Here is a 20464-nt window from a genome sequence, read left to right as displayed (position 1 = left end):
GTATTTTTCATAGTCTTATATTTCAACAGTTTTACGACAAACTGTGACTTTTTTGACATGGAAATTATTTTTTAAGATTGACAAACATCATATGTGTAATTCATGGCACAATTCAAACGGGATCGAAAGATAAGTTTTCTCTCCCCATTGACTTCAATGCATAATTTTTCCGAAATAAGGTCCCATTACCCGGAAGTAAGTGGGCGTGACTTCGCCATTCTATACTACACCCGCAGTGTGCTGTGATACGATTTGATTGGTCGGAAGGAAAGCCCGCCGGCCCTTCCCTTCCGACCAATCAAATCGTCGGAAGGGAAGGCCTGGCTGACGTGCCGTGCGTGACGCTGCGTCTCAACTGCCGTAGCGACAAGAGGCATATATGAAATCTCCCTTCTACACAATATAATATTTGCAAGTATAGAGTAGTGGCTACTAGTACTACTAATAAATAACTTTAGTGCCGAGTTACTTATTTGCACTGTAAGAGACTGTATATTAACGCAGCCTCTGTCGGTCTTCTCACTCTCACTTTCCCGCCACATCTGGCCGAACAATGAAACCTAGCCAAAGTAGCTAAGATAGCATTAAACATATAGCTGCTAATGCTATCTATATAATGCCGATTGAAGAATGATGGTCACAGAAAAGAGTGTAAGCTAAATTAAGTTAAAATAAATATAATAAAAAAAGAAGATGGGCCTAAAGGAAAATAATTGTCATCCAGGCAGCTGAACTCAAACAATATGTAGCTGTTCAACATTAGCAAAACATATTTATTTAAGTTAAAAAATATTTATTTAGACCCCTAGCTTGCTCACATTATGACAATATATCTGCTCACTTTGTTAAAAACGTTTTGTTTCTGTAATAACTTACCTAGTGTTAGACTCTCCTCCGCTGACACATCCATCCTCCACAGCAGCCAGAGGTGAAAAGGGTAGTTTGGATTAGTGATGTGTCGGTCGCGAACGAGCCGGCTCAAGGAGCCGGCTCTTTTAAGTGAACGACGGGAGCCGGCTCGCGCCCGCGAACGAGCCGTTTTTTTGTTTTTGTTATTTTTAAAGTAATACAAGACAGAATGATATGATGATCTCCGCGCTACAGCTGCTCCGTGCGTGCATGCATGCAGTGGCATGTAATATCCAAGGATTAGAGACTGTTGGATGCTGCTGTTTTGAGCATTGCAATACATTTATTTGTATTATGTTTTTTTTATGATTAGAGACGGTTGGATGCTGCTGTACTGAGCATTGCAATATTTTTTTTTTCACTATGTTATTTATTTATGATTATCCTTGGGCTCAGCAAAGATTTGATGTCAGCTGTTGCTGTCTTTTTTTCTATAGTTAATACTGAAATAGAGCCCTGCTGTTTTGTCAGGGCCTTTTCTTTAAATATAATTTTAAAATGTCGATGCTTACGTTTTTATAGGTGTTGCTATTTGCTTTGTGTATCGTGGTTCTACAAGCAAGTCTGTGCATTCATTGGGTGTGGTATCAGAGAGATACTGTAAATGCAATGAAAACAATTGGCCACAGCAAATAATTGATATTAAACATGTAATTTTTACTTTTGAATACTTCAGTACAAAGGATGTATTGAATAATTTAAGTGATATGTGTACACATATAAATCACTAGTCAAAACAGGGCTACATTTGATTGAATTATAAAAGGTATAATATGTGGTAAACTGAAGAGCCGTTTGGGAGCCGAAAGAGCCGGCTCTTCTTGGTGAGCCGAGCCAAATGATCCGGCTCACCAAGAAGAGCCGGAATTCCCATCACTAGTTTGGATATTTGATGGACAGTTGGACAGTTGAAAAATGATACATTTGAAATAACTCATGATTGGGCAAGACAGTGGACACACTAATGTGTTGACTATGTGCATTTTATATACAGTCTATGATTTTAACTAACGGCTCTAGTCTGCTCACAGGGACTATTTTTAACAACTACATGCAGCAAACAAACGGCAAAGGAACAAGAGATTAAAGGAACAACTGCTTCAAACGGTGAGTAACGGACACAATAAAGAGTGTGCACACTGAAGACGCCGCAATACCCCACCAGGAAGCCGGGCTCCTCCAGACTGTATGTTGGCATGGCAAGGACTTGTGTGTGTGAGGCGTTTTGAAAACCATCATTATAATCTTTAACCACTGTTTCCTATACTTTTTCCCTTTAACCCTTTGTGTCCCCCAGGTGGAATGCATACTATAGTATATGAGTACTTTATTTGGGGTATTTTAAGTATATTTTTCGTACTAGTTTTACTTGAGTACAATAGGAATGCAGGATTTCTTCAACCTCTGTATTTATATTTTTAAAAATGGCCTTTAGTTGAACACTTTCTTTAACTCTGCTGCCACCTGCTGGTATAAGTAGTTCGTGCACCTTACACACAGACAGACACGTGACCAGAAGTCTGCTTTTCATGAGAGCAACAAAATACCCTTCAAAAATAAAGGCACCCAACGTCCTGCTGTGATATTTATTATGAATTAGAACAATTCTTTATTGCTTTTTATCGTGTACAGACTTTTCCCTTGCATTCTTAATGTAGCCTACTGGTTCTGCTCAAAAAAAGGTTTTAGTTCTTCATTTCCGTAGATCTGACTATATTAACAAGGCTTTTGCGTTTCCACTACAGCGCGCAGCCCGGTTTAAGAGGGCTGTGACGTCAGCGGCCCGTTTGTGGTTGCGTTTCCACTTGGCCTAGTACCGGCCGGCTGGTCCTAATTCTCAGTTTTTCTGGCCTCATAAAATCGTGGGGCCAGGGCCAAAGACAACCGGGCTGTGTTTGTGACGTCAACGCTCTCGGCTACTGATTGGTCGGAGAGAATCGTCACAATCTGCGCGCGAGATAATCCATTTTTACAAACAGCATTTTTGTTAACGGAGGAGCTACAACAATGGCAAAGAAAAGCACACCATGGTCGGTCGAGGAAGTGACGACGTCCATTATATTGCAGATGATAAGGTCCAGCGGGTGCTCGACGGGACAACTCGCAATATCAAAGTCTTTCAGGAGGTCTCTACACAGACACTGGACTCTCCAACGGCGTTACTGGAGTCTGCATGGTACGTTTTTGCTAACGCTGTGTTATTTGCTTGAAAGCTTTGTGTCCCTGCTTTGTGTCCCTATCTGTTTTAAAGCTCACTTCTAACAAATAAGTCTATTTTATCCTTACATTTATGTTCGACAACCCCGATGGAGCCCCGAAGGCTAGCTAGGCAGATAGCATTAGCGAGAGCTATTGTTTGCTAACACCATATGTGCCATTGTTTACGTTCAGTTTGTCTTTTCTATAGTTGTTGTTGCTATTTATAGTATTGTGCTGCAGTAGTTTGTGGAATTTACAAGTCATGTTTCTGTTCTAGATGATTACATTGGGACTAGCGAGGAGGAACAGTTCCGAACAACGTCCTCTGCATCAACAGCACAAACCGAGGAGGAGAGGATCTGGCCCTGCAGGAACGGCAACTGGCCCAGCAGAATCAATGCCATGTCTTATCTTATTGCTTGTTGATAAATAATTGCACCCACCAGCGATCGCACAGAAAGATGGCATCATCTAGGCGTCCCTCTGCAGTCAGAAATATCATAAACACCATCGTCCACAAAGCACTGTACAGGGGTTTATGGATTTAAGAGAATACTTATCACAGTGAAACCTTTATCATCTGTTGCAATTAAAGCAAATAAGAGAATAAATACTTGGTTAAATAATACATTTTAACTCTTTAGCAGGACAACTCTGCATACTGTTTGAAATTGAGTTTGCTAGCTTGAGGTCCTCCTCTAAAACATAACATTACATAATGGTATTAAGAATACATGATAAATACATGTAGAAAAATTACTCAATTGTAATACCCTCGTTGTGCTAGACTCAAACACATTGCTTATATATTTCAAAGAGAAGAGAACAAAAGAAAACACCTATACAAAGAGAGCGGTGCACAGCGCTTAATATTTACTTGCACTATATTTCTGTTGATCTGGGTTATTGTGTTGCACTGTTGGAGGAGCCTGTGACCTAAGATGTTCATTGTCATAACTACACTAGCTATGTTCGTATGACAAAATAAAAAACCTTGAACCTTGAGGCTGTGTCTTTCAGACAAACCATCATAATCATATTATTTTATGCTGTGGATACTTTAGCCTCCATCCATGTTAACAATTTTTTACACTTGCATTTATGAATATAGTTCTGTTGTGTTTTACACTTTTGTATTTATGTTTATAGTTTGCTTTGATATTTGCTTAATTTATTAGATTATTATTATGGGGGCAGTACTGGTGCTTGAAATTCAAATATTTACTAAATAGTCTATTCTGATAACATTTTTTTGGTTTAAATAATTTGACAAACACATGTATGTGAAAAAGAAAAGATGTATTTATGTTCAATACAATACAATGAATATTTAGGTATTACACGTAGGTTTTCCTCAGGCATCCTGAAGTTCTCCACCCACTGAGTGTGTGAAAGATGGAACAATCACATTCCACCACTCGGTAGCTCGGTCGGTAACTTCTGAAATACACAAACAAAAGCATACATATTTTAATACGTAAAAGTGGTAGCTACAATTAATTAAATACTTGAAATACTTTGGTCGTATAGGGAGAGTGAGCCTAAACACATTGCTAGTTAGCGAACGTTAGCTTACCAAGTAGCATTGTAGTTAGTAGTGATTCGAGTCCACCTGTAGTCTCTGCGGCGTAGGAGGACTGCCCGAACTCTCGCGTCAGCTTCTTCTATACCTCGTCTTGCTATACGTCGCCTCTTTCGAAACAACTCTTGTCTATTTCTTGTGATAATAAACCACACAGCAAAAAACAAGCAAACGATCGCTTTCACATCTCCATTGTTGTGTCGCATTGAAGATGACGTCACGGCAGTTTTAAGCAGCGTCGCTCCGCCTACACTGTTACTATAGATACTGACCCGGTTCCTAAACTGTAATGGAAACGCGCCACAAAGTGAGCTGGTCCTAACGAGGCCGGGCGCGGCCAAAGGAGGCCGAGCGGGGCCGAGCGAGGCTGTGTAGTGGAAACGCGGCATAAGCTGAAGAAGGAAAACTCCGAGTGGAAATGTTCGCTGTTCATGAACACAGCTCAGGTTACATATACCTGGCTGTCACTGACACACAGAGGCATTACGCTGCTAAGAAGACTGCGATGGTAAACTAAAGGGGGAGTGTACAGAGCAAGCTTGCTTGGTAGCACATGTCTTCCGAGTCACTTCCTTCAGAAGCTAGGCAAGAATCCTTCCTGGCATTCGGAAAACGAAGAGTGGAACAGGCTAGCAAGTGTGCAGGTGTGCGTCATATGCAGGGGTTAAATTGGGATTTGATATGTGGGGGGGCTCTGTATGGAGGTGCGAGAGGGGGGCGGAGGTCGAGGATCTCATTATTTGACCTTAAGGGATATACACTGTGGCCCTAAAGCAACTGCTCCATTATCTGTATCAAATGCACACATTGATGCCACCAAATGTCACAATAAAAATAGAAAGTACTACAAATAAACTGGAATTCATTTACATCTTAAATTATTAATATATATACACAAAAAAAGGTTTACAAATATCCAACCTTCAAATTGCTTTTTTAAATCAACACTACTCTGCACACTTGCTAAAGAACATTTGTGTGGAAATCTCAATTCATTTGTAGGGCTGCGTGAGTATGGCCAAAAGTAAATCTCACTGTAAACTATTTAATCATCACCAAATTCTGTGTTATTATGACTGCTCATAACTCAGCTTTATGCAGACATACATTTAGCATGGTGTACAGGGCCGGTTTTTGGCATAGGCGACATAGGCGGTCGCCTAGGGCGCCAGATCTGGGGGGGAAAAAAACCTTTTTGACTGTTTGCGCTCATCCTAATTTTCAGCCTTGATGTAACAACATTCATAATTAAGTAAAGGTAACACCCTTTTCACCCCGGTTACACTTTTCATTTGCCCTGTACGATGGGCGCTGTAAGTGATGAAGTGGGGGGTGTTGGCTTATCAGGCGCCCGCAGCTCACAGCCAAAGTGGGCGTGGGAGCGAGCGAGAGAGATAAATGCAATTTATGTGAACAAATATTTCCAAGGCACTCCTTTATAATTATTTGGATAAACAGGTTTGAAATCATTTCAATGTATACTATAGGACAGTAAACCAGAAATATCGTTTAAAACTTGAGAGATATAAAAATATGCATAAATACATTTTAACTAGGTAAAATAAGATATGAATGAACAACAAAAATAAAATAAGTTATATTTATTTGTTATTGGCTATGGTAGGTTATAGGTTATGTTCACATATTTGGTTATTAAAATGTAAACCGATCTTTTTAATATGGGTGTTTAGAGTTGTACCCCCTAGATCTAGTCTCTAGTAATGTGTGCTTAAAGTGCACCAGATTGAAGCATTTTACTTTACATTTTCAAACATTTCTTCCCGGGGGGGCATACCCCCGGACCCCCCTACAGGATGTGACGTCCACACCCCAATTAAAACATGTTCATACAATACTGAATACATTTGAAGCCTTTTTGATGTATATTACCTATGCCAATAAGTTTCAGTTTTTGGAGTGTATTTGTCTTTTGAAGAGATTTTTCATTTATTCTTTATATATTCTATTGTGTATTGCTGGGATACTTTTATCTTTTCTACTGAACGATTGAAGTAAATGTGGGAAGCGTTTAACAACAGCCATTTACTTCAAAGATTTTTCTCAATGTTATTCTTATTTTTGTTAATGCTGGAAGAATGCCAGAAAAAAAGACATTCTCTTCAAGAATAAAAAAAAACATGACATTAGTAATTGTGATAACAAATTAAGCAAGTTCTTGGGGGGGGGGCTGCACTGGCAGCTCCGGGAGGGAAAAAACCCTTTTTGACTGTTTGCGCTCATCCTAATTTTCAGCCTTGATGTAACAACATTCATAATTAAGTAAAGATAACACCCTTTTTACCCCGGTTACACTTTTCATTTGCCCTGTACGATGGGCGCTGTAAGTGATGAAGTGGGGGGTGTTGGCTTATCAGGCGTCCGCAGCTCACAGCCAAAGTGGGCGTGGGAGCGAGCGAGAGAGATAAATGCAATTTATGTGAACAAATATTTCCAAGGCACTCCTTTATAATTATTTGGATAAACAGGTTTGAAATCATTTCAATGTATACTATAGGACAGTAAACCAGAAATATCGTTTAAAACTTGAGAGATATAAAAATATGCATAAATACATTTTAACTAGGTAAAATAAGATATGAATGAACAAAAATAAAAGTTACATTTATTTATAGTTATTGGCTATGGTAGGTTATTGGTTATGTTCACATATTTGATTACTAAAATGTAAACCGATCTTTTTCATACGGGTGTTTAGAGTTGTACCCCCTAGATCTAGTCTCTAGTAATGTGTGCTTAAAGTGCACCAGATTGAAGCATATTACTTTACATTTTCAAACATTTCTTCACACACACACACACACACACACACACACACACACACACACACACACACACACACACACACACACACACACACACACACACACACACACACACACACACACACACACACACACACACACACACACACACACACACACACACACACACACACACACACACACCTGCAGACTCTGCACGAAGGAGCCGCGGTGCTGCAGCTCCTGATCGGAGCAGAGACTGTGGTGGCTCTACTCTTCAGCCACCTCCCTTGTGAGTGTGTGTTCCCTTTCCCTGTCTGTGTGGGCGTGGTGGCTGTCACTCCTGGCTCCCGGCTCAATCTCCACCTGCTGCAAATCTCCACCTGGTGCAATCAGCTTTACACACCTGATTCCCATTCAGCCATTTACTAATGGTATATCAGCGGAGGCTCCACAACATGTCAGCGCCAGATCGTTGTTTAAACCCCAGTGGTAACTCTCAGCCTTCTTAGCCGATTTAAAACTATTTCTCTGTACACGGAATACTTTTCTCATCTGTTTCTCTTATGCTCCAGGATCACTATCCAGCCGCCTTGTTACCATCACCTGCCGCCACCAGTCATCATTCCAACCGGATTACTCTCCACACTCACCAGTCTTCATTCCTACAGGATTACTCTCCACGCTCCTCCACCTCACAATAAACCTTTTTCCAACACTCTGCCGTGTCCTGCGTTTGGGTCCTATCGGATATCGTAACAGAACGATCTGGCCAGTATGGACTCAGCGGACACAGGCCACCAGTCCAAGACTGCGGACGAACTCAGCCAAGCCCTGGCCAATCAAGGTGCTCTCGTGGGGCATCACGACGTGGTTCTCCGTGAGGTTGTGGAGACTCTCCGGAACCTCTCCACTAACGTGCAAAGGATCGGCACACAAGTGGAACTGCTCACCTCCCAGTTTTCTCCCCCGCAGCCCGCTGCACAGCCGACAGCTCCTCCCCCCGCTCCTGCCGCACCTCTCCATCAGCTACGAGAGGCTGTTATTCCTACACCGGAGCGATACGCTGGAGATTTGGGTATTTGTAGAGCCTTTTTGTTCCAGTGTTCGTTAGTCTTTGAGCAGCAGCCTAGTACTTATCACACAGATGGGGCGAGGGTAGCATATGTAATGAGTCTGTTGAGGGGGAGTGCTCTAGATTGGGCTACAGCCGTTAGGGAGAGCCAGCCACACATTTGCTCATCATTTGATACTTTCATTTCCGAAATGAAAAAAGTTTTTGATCACCCGGTACGGGGGAGGGACGCTTCTAGGCGCCTTCTTTCTCTCCGGCAGGGCTCCCGTAGTGTAGCCGAATTTTCAGTTGAGTTTAGAACAGTTGCTGCTGACTCAGGCTGGAATAACGAGTCATTGCAAGATGTTTTTCTTCAAGGGCTGAACGAAGCAATTAAAGACGAGCTAGCTGCTAGGGATGATCCAGTTAGCTTGGATAATTTAATTGCCACAGCTATCAAGATTGATAATCGCCTCAGAGAGAGACGCAGGGATAGGAATAGCCGTCACCCCAATCCCAGCTACTCCTCACTTGATCCCCGAATTGGCACTGCCACTGCCCCAATCTCCAGATCCTTTCCGACTCCTTTCTCGGTTTCACCCCCCGAAGATGAGCCCATGCAAGTGGGAAGGGCCCACCTCTCACCATCTGAGCGGGCTAGAAGGATCCAGGCTGGGGAATGTGTTTATTGCAGCCAAACCAGTCATCTAGTTTCCTCCTGTCCTAATCTGCCAAAAGGTCAGGCTCGTCAGTAGCTGTGGGGATTCTGGCGAGCCCTTCCTCCTCTCTCAACCCCCGACCCAGAACGCAGCTAGAAGCCGTTCTTTGCTGCAACCAACAGTCACTACCCCTGCTCGCCTTAGTGGACTCGGGGGCAGACGAGAATTTTTTGGACATTGACATCGCAGCTCAGGCAGGAATTCCCTGCGAAGTGTTGGATTCACCTCTTAATGCCAATGCTCTTAATGGACAATTCCTGGCCCAAGTCACTCACCGCACCAAGCCAGTAAACCTCATTCTGTCTGGAAACCATCGTGAGTTTATTCAGTTTCACCTTATTTCCTCACCTCATGCTCCCATAGTGTTGGGTCATCCCTGGTTAAGAACACACAACCCCCAGATTGATTGGATAACTGGCAAAATCATTAGTTGGAGTTGTTTTTGTTTATCCTCATGCCTGCAGTCTGCCCTACCGCCAGCAGAGGCCGCCGCTCCACCACCCAAGATCGAGCCGCCTGACCTGTTATCTGTCCCCATGGAATATCATAGCCTAGGAGAGGTGTTCAGTAAACAGCGAGCTCTTTCTCTTCCTCCTCATCGACCCTACGACTGTCCCATTGACCTCCTTCCCGGGGCCCCTCTGCCTTCCTCACGTCTGTTCAACCTGTCTCGCCCTGAGAGAAAATCCATGGAGAGTTACATCCATGACTCCCTGGCTGCTGGTGTCATCCGCCCATCCTCCTCCCCGGTCGGTGCTGGGTTCTTCTTCGTGTCCAAGAAGGACCGCTCACTGCGGCCCTGCATTGATTACAGGGGTCTCAATGCCATCACTATAAAAAACAAATATCCATTACCCCTCATTAACTCCGCCTTTGAACCCCTCCAGGAAGCCACCATCTTTTCCAAACTGGACCTCCGCAATGCCTACCACCTCGTCAGAATCCGTGAAGGGGACGAGTGGAAGACTGCCTTTAACACACCACTCGGTCACTTTGAGTATCTGGTGATGCCTTTTGGACTGACGAATGCCCCAGCAGTTTTTCAGTCAATGGTGAACGATGTACTCCGTGACCTCCTCAACCGGTCAGTCTTTGTCTACTTGGATGACATTCTCATTTTCTCCCGTAACAAGGAGGAGCACATTATCCATGTCAGGCAGGTGCTGCAGAGACTCCTTGAAAACAGACTCTTTGTGAAGGCGGAGAAATGCGAATTCCATGTCAACACAGTCTCATTCCTGGGCTACATCGTTGAGGAAGGAAAGATTAGGACCGACCCTGAGAAGATCCAAGCGGTGGCGGGGTGGCCCAAACCAACCTCAGTTAAACTGCTTCAACAGTTTCTTGGTTTCGCCAATTTTTATCGGCGCTTCATCAGAGACTACAGCAGAGTGGCGGGCCCTTTAACCAGACTCACTTCCCCTACAACTGGTTTTTTTTCTGGACTCCAGAGTGCGATGCAGCCTTCTCGGAGCTAAAGAGACTTTTCACCACTGCCCCTGTGCTCATCCACCCTGATTCCTCTCGCCAGTTTGTGGTGGAGGTCGATGCCTCCAACACCGGGGTAGGGGCAGTTCTTTCCCAGCGCTCGGAACGAGACCAAAAATTACATCCATGTGCATTTTTCTCTCGCCGCCTCACTCCAGCTGAGAAGAACTATGACGTGGGTAACAGAGAGCTGCTGGCTGTCAAACTTGCCCTAGAGGAGTGGAGGCACTGGCTGGAGGGAGCCGAGCTCCCTTTTATTGTATGGACAGACCACAAAAACTTGGCGTACATCCAATCTGCCAAGCGCCTTAACTCTCGTCAGGCTCGATGGGCCCTGTATTTCGGCCGCTTCTCATTCACCCTTACCTACCGTCCAGGGTCACGGAACCTCAAGCCGGACGCTCTCTCTCGCCAGTTCGCTTCCGAAGGACCAGCTGCCAATCCAGACACTATCCTGCCTGCCTCCTGCGTGGTGGCGGCTGTTACCTGGGAGATTGAGTCATTGGTTAAGGAGGCTCAGCGGGCGCAACCTAACCCAGGTAACTGCCCAGCTAATAGTCTTTTTGTGCCTACCCCTGTTCGCTCCAAGGTCCTGCAGTGGGCACACACCTCCCGTCTCTCCTGTCATCCTGGTGTCCATCGCACACTGTTTATTCTAAAACAACGGTTCTGGTGGCCTTCCATGGCTCAAGACACCAGGGCCTTTGTTGCTGCCTGTACAGTATGTGCCCGCGCCAAGTCCTCCCACCAATCTCCCTCTGGCCTGCTTCGGCCGCTGCCGGTACCTAGGCGTCCTTGGTCGCATGTGGCCTTGGATTTTGTCACTGGACTTCCACTGTCACAAGGAAATACCATCATCCTAACTATTGTGGACAGATTTTCCAAGATGGTACACTTTGTTGCTCTTCCCAAGCTTCCCACAGCCCGAGAGACTGCAGATCTTCTGGTCAATCATGTTGTTCGACTCCATGGGATTCCCACCGACATCGTCTCTGACCGGGGTCCCCAGTTCATTTCCCACGTTTGGAAAGCCTTCTGTCAGGCTCTGGGAGCATCAGTGAGCCTGTCATCTGGATATCATCCTCAGACGAACGGGCAAACGGAACGGGCCAACCAGGATCTGGGGGCGGCTCTTCGCTGTGTGGCTTTCAGGAACCCTTCGTCATGGTGCCCACATCTGCCATGGATCGAATATGCCCACAACTCCCTGCCAAATGCAGCCACAGGTATTTCACCCTTTCATTGTGCCATGGGTTTCCAACCACCCCTGTTTCCATCCCAGGAAGAGGAGGTTGCTGTTCCTTCCGTTCAGACCCACCTTCGTCGCTGTCATAAGGTGTGGAGGGATACCCGAGCCGCCCTGTTCCGCTCCGCTGCCCGCAACTGCCTCATCGCAGACCGCCACAGGACCCCGGCTCCCAACTACTTACCAGGTCAGAGTGTTTGGCTTTCCTCCAAAGATCTCCCACTCAAGACAGAGTCGAAGAAACTCACGCCACGTTATGTCGGCCCCTTCATCATCGACTCAGTTATCAACCCATCTGCAGTAAAACTCAAGCTTCCCCCACACATGAAGGTTCATCCGACATTTCATGTTTCTCTGTTAAAACCTGTTGCCAGCAGCCCCTTGTCTCCTCCAGTGAGTGTTCCCCCACCCCCCCGCATCATCAATGATCACCCAACCTACACCGTCAGGCGATTGTTGGACGTTCGTCGCCGTGGAAGGGGATTCCAATATTTTGTGGATTGGGAGGGCTATGGTCCAGAGGAGAGGTCTTGGGTTCCCCGGCGAAACATCGTGGGCGCGTCCCTGGTTCGGGACTTCCACCGGGATAACCCTGGTAGACCTGGTAGACCGCCTGGAGGCGTCCCTTAAGAGGGGGGTACTGTGGTGGCTCTACTCTTCAGCCACCTCCCTTGTGAGTGTGTGTTCCCTTTCCCTGTCTGTGTGGGCGTGGTGGCTGTCACTCCTGGCTCCCGGCTCAATCTCCACCTGCTGCAAATCTCCACCTGGTGCAATCAGCTTTACACACCTGATTCCCATTCAGCCATTTACTAATGGTATATCAGCGGAGGCTCCACAACATGTCAGCGCCAGATCGTTGTTTAAACCCCAGTGGTAACTCTCAGCCTTCTTAGCCGATTTAAAACTATTTCTCTGTACACGGAATACTTTTCTCATCTGTTTCTCTTATGCTCCAGGATCACTATCCAGCCGCCTTGTTACCATCACCTGCCGCCACCAGTCATCATTCCAACCGGATTACTCTCCACACTCACCAGTCTTCATTCCTACAGGATTACTCTCCACGCTCCTCCACCTCACAATAAACCTTTTTCCAACACTCTGCCGTGTCCTGCGTTTGGGTCCTATCGGATATCGTAACAGAGACACACGTTCACTAAGCGGAAAAACTATATCATGTCACAGAGATCTGCTATTTTAAAGTAAAGTCAACACATATCGACCCTAAATAAAGTCTATATTAAGAACGAGAGATGGTTTAACGTATGGCTTAAACAAATGACAAATGAGCGAGGGTGATGACGTCAGAGCATCGTCCTATGTGCCGGGGCTGAGCCCCGGACAGCCCCGGCCCAATTTAACCCCATGTCATATGAGAGGCCCCGCCTTACATTTTCCGCCACAGATTTGGGGAAATTGGTCCGTGCGCAAAGCATTGTGGGGATTTTAAGGACGCGAAGTCTACCCATGTGCAGCCTCGAAATTTCCCCCAGACCAAGGATGCGGCCTCGGTGGAATTCCAAGTATGCTGGACATTGGAACGGTCCTGCTGTGCCACTTGATGACGTAGCATCCTTGAAATATTGGCTTGGAAACCAGTATCCTCGAGATTGAGAAACGGCCACAGTCTGCACACACACAATTATGGCAGAAGCAAAAAAGCCCAAAATATATAATTTTCACTCCGAGTGGGGGGTTGATTATTTTTGTATCTATTCCAATTCAAAGTCCATCTGTCTCATCTGCAATGCGAGCGTGGCTTTACCGAAGAAGGGTAATTTAGGAGCGGCATTTCAAAACAGTGCACAAACGCTACGAGACGGAATTCCCTCCTAATTCTGCCCTACGCTCCCAAAAGGTGAGGGACCTGAAAGGACAGCTAAATGCACAGCAGTCCATTTTCACCAGGCCCAACAACAAGAGCAAGGCTGCTACCATAGCATCTTAACGTGTCAGTCACGTTCTTGCGAAACACATGAAGTCTTTCAAAGACGGCGAAGTTGTGAAAGAAGCATTCCTGGAGGCTGCCAACGCGCTTTTTGGGGACAGTAAAAATAACATAGCATTTCAACAGGTTTTTGATATAATAAAAACTCAAGTTAGATACCGTTATTAATCAGCTGTAAGTTTTAGTTTGTTTGAACTTATTCATTATAATTATTGTACAAAATGGTATAAGAATGCAAACTTAAATTGATTATAGTCTATTATCAATTCAGGTTAAGAAACTAGTGTTGCTTGCATCCTATTTTAAAGGCATTTATTTTTATACTCTACTAAAATGCAACAAAAAAAGGGTTTGATTCTATTAATTTTGTCTTTTTTATTGCACTTTGTCAGCAGATTCCTGTGTAGCTTCAGATCTGAGTTGTCTTATTAGTAAGCCTAATTTATACTTTTGTATCAACACTATTTTTATATAATGGCAAAGAAAGGGTTCAGAGTCTTTTCTTTTTTTCCTGTGCCATATGTGGCAGCACTGTTCAATGTTTCTTGAAAACATTACCCACTGTAGTTTGTGACGTGTGAATAAACTCCAACTCTGTATCAACAACACTGTTGTGTAACTTCAGTTAAATACTTGTATGTGTGTAGATTAGAAAGAGGTAAGATAAAGGATCTGCAGTATTTTATGAAGTATTCATCGTACAAAGGTCAGTTTTATACAAGTAGAAGTGTGTATTTACATGGTAGTAGGCTGTCGGTAATGGCTACGCCTCTCTATTTGGACAGGTAGATCTCGGCAGACTGGCAACTTTAAAAGTAGCTCTCGGTTCAAAAAAGGTTGGGCACCCCTGATCTAAGCTAATCTAATGTAGCTGGAGGTGCCAGTTTGCCTCATATGCACCAAACCCAACTACCCCCATCTGACACCTCTCCATTAGTGCATGTGTATAGGTCCTGTTTGTGCACGCATGTATTTCTGCCAATAATTAAAGTAAATAATAGTTAATAACTAAACATAATTTGTTGCACGTATAATGTCTATAGCATAACGATAGCTAATTCTCTAAATGAATGGTTGTCTTTACGTGACTGATTATGTGTTAGTATGAATAACATAATTATGAAATCTGCCATTGTGATGAAGTCCAGGATAATTTGTTGTTGAATGTTTTAAACTGATGCCATATACTTGACAGATATTTGACTTGGCTTGTTCGAGATCCCCCCCCCCCTATGAGCCCAGTGTGCTCTGATTGGTCAGCTCGCCCACTCAGTTCTGTTGAGTCCACCACCGTTACTTTACAGATGTGGATGAATGATGTGAAATATAATCAAGTGTTAAATCAGACTTTAGTTCCACCTGGAGTAAATTCACAAGCTACCCTGCAGCATACAAAGTCATTCAAACTAGCTGCACCTTTACCAGCTTTGAGTAACTGGATGGCCTACCTGCCTGTCAGCCTTCCATCTGTGCACAAACTTATCTCGTGCCCTCATTGGTCATGTGCGCGTTCGTGTGTGTTGGAGGAGGGGCTCTGTAAGGAAGTGGCAGATTTTTTCCGGTTGTGTATTTTCAAATTCTAGCGCACTCGAGCCGGTTTCTCCAAAATTACCTACCCCACCTTTAACACAGAGGAAATCACGATAAAAATACATGTTACAAACAAACAGTTTAATCATCAAACAAGTGCAAATAACAAAGCAAACTATAAACATAAATACAACCGTTCCTGCTGGGCCAGATCTGCACTGTGCATCTCCCTCAGGACTGTGAGGTGCTCCTCTCCTCGTTTCCTCTTGCCTGGAAGACAATAAGATAAACCTTTTTTTTTTTTTTAAATCACCGTAGGGAAATTCAGGTGTCATAGCAGCAACAGCAATGAGAATGAAAAACACAGGACAGGTACAGGTCACGTAAGGATATAAGAATAAAATATATAAGTATAAACAGAACAACGGTAAGGATGAACTAAAGACGGTTCTGGCCCTAGATGTTTACAATGATTGTGAAAGTGAATTACATTATGTCCAGCCTGTTGATAATGAATATAAATATATGTATACATATGTAGGAGTATGTACAAATATACAGTCATGAAGTGAATGGATAATTACAAATGAATATAAGTATGAATAATTATGAGACCAGTTTAAAGTGCAAAAATACTTAACAATGAAGAATATACAAGAATATATTAGGATGTCACACACAATTTTACTAGCTGCAACATTAATAGTGATTCTTACTACTTTTACTTTTGGTACGTTACTTTACTTGTAACAGAGCATTTCCACACATTGGTATTGCTTATTTTACTTACTGACAATGATCTAAAGTTTAAAAAAAGTCACAATTCCAGTCGTTTTGCCATGCCTATTTCTTACTTAACTCTAGAAAACTGGACGTAAACAATGGTACATATGGTGTTAGCAAACAATAGCTCTTGCTAATGCTATCTGTGCTAACCGTAGCTCTTCGGGGCTCCATAAAAGCATGGGTTGTTGAACATAAATGTACGGATAAAATAGGCATGCTTGTTAGAAATGAGCTTTACAATAGATAGGGACACAACGCTTTCAAGCAAAGAACAGAGCGTTAGCAAAAACGTACCATCCTGCAGCCGTTGCAGAGTCCAGGCGTCGTTTCGCGTTGCGACGTCGAGCTCCCGCTGTATTTTTTCATCCGCAACGAGATGGAGTAACGTCTGTACCTCGTCAAACAACCACGGCGTGTTTTTTTTGTTGCTGCCATTTCTTTAAGGATTTGTTTAACGGCAGCTTGTCTGTTTTAAAAATTGTGCTTATGCGACGCTTGGGGACTGTCTCGCGCAACGATTTTGACGATTCTCTCTGACCAATCAGCAGTCGGGAGTGTTTACGTCACTAGTTTAGCATATTCAGCTCGGTTGTTGGCTCGGTAGGAACCTCGATTTTCGAGGACCAGAAAAAAAGTTAAAAAGTACTCGTGAGCCGGAACTACCCCTAGTGGAAAAGCAAAAAAAAGCGGGCCCGGCCAAACTAAACCGTGCTAAGCCGTGCTAGGTCCTGCAGTGGAAAAGCGCCAAAAGTGAATTTCAGTGAAGTCATTAGAGGAGGGGGAGGGGAGCCATGACTGACTGTATACTCCTGTCTGCTGTGTTTTCAGCTTCACTCAGAGACAACATGGCTTCCAGGTTAGAGGAAGATCTCTGCTGTCCGGTCTGTCAGGAAGTCTTTAGAGATCCTGTTCTTCTGTCCTGCTGCCACAGCGTCTGTAAAGCCTGTCTGCAGAACTGGTGGGATGGGAAAGAAGTAAAGGAGTGTCCAGTTTGTAAGAGAAAATCTTCAAAGGAATTCGTTCTTAACTTTGCTTTAAAGAACCTGTGTGAGACCCTCTTACTGGAGAGAGATCAGAGATCTCCAGAGGCTCTCTGCAGTCTGCACTCTGAGAAACTCAGACTCTTCTGTCTGGACCATCAGCAGCCAGTGTGTCACATCTGCAGAGATTCAAAAACACACACCAACCACAGAATCAGACCCATGGATGAAGCTGCTCAGGATCTCAAAGAGGAGCTCCAGAAGTCTCTGCAGCCCTTAAAGAAGAAACTGAAGCTCTTTGAAGAAGTTAAAGTGAAGTTTGATCAAACAGCAGGACACATGAAGGTCCAGGCTCAACACACAGATACGCAGATTAAGGAGCAGTTTAAGAAGCTTCACCAGTTTCTAGAAGAGGAAGAGGAGGCCAGGATGGCTGCACTGAGGGAGGAAGAGGAGCAGAAGAGGAGGGTGATGGAGGAGAAGATGGAGGCTGTGAGCAGAGAGATAGCAGCTCTTTCACACACAGTCAGAGCCACAGAGGAGGAGCTGAGAGCTGAAGACGTCTCCTTCCTGCACAACTACAAGGCTGCAGTGGAGAGGCTGCAGCGCCCCCTGCTGGAGGATCCACAGCTGCCCTCAGGAGCTCTGATAGACCAGGCCAAACACCTGGGCAACCTCAGCTTCAACATCTGGAGCAAGATGAAGGACATGGTGTCCTACTCTCCTCTCATCCTGGACCCAAACACTGCTCAGCCATTACTCATCCTGTCTGAAGATCTGACCAGAGTGAGAGGAGGAGGAGAGAGACAGGAACTTCCTGATAATCCAGAGAGGTTTGATAAACACATCTGTGTCCTGAGCTCTGAGGGCTTTAACTCAGGGACTCACAGCTGGGATGTCCAGGTTACAGACAGTACATCCTGGGTACTGGGTGTGTCAGCAGAGTCTGTCCAGAAGAAGGGAGACATATGGTCTGGATTCTGGAGAATATGTTTCTTTAAAGGTAAATACTCAGCATGTTCACCACCAGCTCCACATACTCCTCTCAGCCTGAAGAAGGAGCTCCAGAGGGTCAGAGTGAATCTGGACTGGAACAGAGGAAAGTTGTCGTTCTCTGATCCTGACACTAACACACACATACACACCTTCACACACACTTTCACTGAGAAGATGTTTCCATACATTTACACTCTGGAGGAAGTGAAGATATTACCACTGAAGGTGTGTGTGACAGTGGATCAGAGCAGGTAGAGATCAACAGGATCATTATATCTATGATGAGCATCTCTTAAAGGGATCATTCACTGACCTCTGAACCTGTCCTCCTGCTGTGTCTTTATTCTAAACATGTTTTTATTCTTGTTGTTATTGAGTTTGATAATCTGCTTTTTGATCATACTGTCAACCTTTATTAAATTGAAACATGTGCATTTAGCAGACACTTTTATCCAAGTAACATCATGTTCATCAAATATGCTGAACTGCTTCCTTTAGAGGAAATAAGATATATATATTCTTTACATTTGAAATTATCTCACCCAGATTCAGATCTTTATGTCAGGTTATAGTTCAACCTTCTCTGTTTTATTGATTCTATGTCGTTATAAATTGTTAATTTGTTATTTGTGCATGATGGGAAAATAAATAAATAATATGTTTAATCCAACTGCGAGTTTGAGCAGCGAATCATTTATCAGATCCAAAATAAAATGCATTTTTTATTAGTTTTATTACATGCAATTTTAAACTTGTATAATCATATAAAACATACAGAGTTACTGGGTTTAAATTAACTCCCTGACAGACCTCTTCGTCAGGGAATAAAATAAATGTTTTAAAGAGATTTCTAAGTATTTAAATACAGAGTAAATGTTAAACCCAGTTTTCCCAGGAGAAGCCTAAACAGAGAGGACGACCCATTGCTGTTCAGCGTGGATTATCAAATGCACACGTTTATTAACTCTAAAGGATTTAATCTCAATCTAAAATACTGATTTCTTGGCAACGGTGTGTTATCGAGTATTAACAACCTCTTAAACTTCTAATTTGACCAATCAGAGTTGAGTATTCAGCTAAGACGTTTAATAAAATATAATAATATATAGTAAAGTCAAATATATAATGGAGAAGATAAAGTAATGTGTGCACTACTTGAATATATAAAAACATGTATGTTACAATAGAGTTATTCATTAACATTAATAATGATGTCACTCAGATTATTAAAGCAGCAACAATCACATTTAATGAGAAAAGAGCAAACAGATGTTACAATGCTGTCAAATAATAAACAAACTAACATTTCTGATTAAATCAGTTTCTCAAGAACAGAGGTTTCTTCAGACTGAAAACAAGTTGCTTCTTTTCCTCATTTTATTCATGTTTATTTCCTCACTGACATGACGCGTCTCAGAATAAAAAGTAGGAATAGTAGAGTCTGTTGAAACTTGGTCGTGATTGGTCTAAAATACAGAGAGTTGTCAAACACCATCAGAATGCTACAGCTAATTCAGAATGCTGCAGCCAGACTGCTCTTCAACCTCCTCCTGTTCTCCCACTACTCCTCTCCTCCACTCCTCCACTGGCTGACAGTGAGGTGGGAAGTAGTGGAGTACAAATACTTTGTTTCTGTACTTAACTTAATTTTTCTGGTATCAGTACTTTACTCCACTACTTATTTTTCTGACAACTTTTTACTTTGACTTCTTACATTTTGAACACAAATACCTGTACTTTCTACTTCTTACAAGTTGAACACAAATACCTGTACTTTCTACTTCTTACATTTTGAACACAAATACCTGTACTTTCTACTTGTTACATTTTGAACCCAAATACCTGTACTTTCTACTTGTTACATTTTGAACACAAATACCTGTACTTTCTACTTGTTACATTTTGAACACAAATACCTGTACTTTCTACTTGTTACATTTTGAACCCAAATACCTGTACTTTCTACTTCCTACATTTTGAACACAAATACCTGTACTTTCTACTTGTTACATTTTGAACACAAATACCTGTACTTTCTACTTCCTACATTTTGAACACAAATACCTGTACTTTCTACTTGTTACATTTTGAACACAAATACCTGTACTTTCTACTTGTTACATTTTGAACCCAAATACCTGTACTTTCTACTTCCTACATTTTGAACACAAATACCTGTACTTTCTACTTCTTACATGTTGAACACAAATACCTGTACTTTCTACTTCTTACATTTTGAACACAAATACCTGTACTTTCTACTTG

General features: G+C 43.2%; 1 protein-coding gene across 1 annotated transcript; it reads left to right on the top strand.

The window, feature by feature from the left end:
* The first annotated feature begins 1917 nt into the window (after nucleotides 1–1917).
* LOC117478980 (E3 ubiquitin-protein ligase TRIM39-like) lies at nucleotides 1918–18508 on the top strand. The gene is made up of 2 exons (XM_034125964.1): nucleotides 1918–2016; nucleotides 17052–18508. Exon 2 carries the CDS (start codon nucleotides 17069–17071, stop codon nucleotides 18452–18454), a length of 1386 nt encoding a protein of 461 aa, XP_033981855.1. The 5' UTR covers nucleotides 1918–2016; nucleotides 17052–17068; the 3' UTR covers nucleotides 18455–18508.
* The last annotated feature ends 1956 nt before the right edge of the window (nucleotides 18509–20464 follow it).

The sequence above is a fragment of the Trematomus bernacchii genome, unplaced genomic scaffold (genome assembly GCF_902827165.1).
Source record: "Trematomus bernacchii unplaced genomic scaffold, fTreBer1.1, whole genome shotgun sequence".
NCBI classification, from domain to species: Eukaryota; Metazoa; Chordata; class Actinopteri; order Perciformes; family Nototheniidae; genus Trematomus; species Trematomus bernacchii.
Note: the sequence above shows the minus strand (reverse complement) of the source record. Positions and strands in the feature narration are given on the sequence as shown.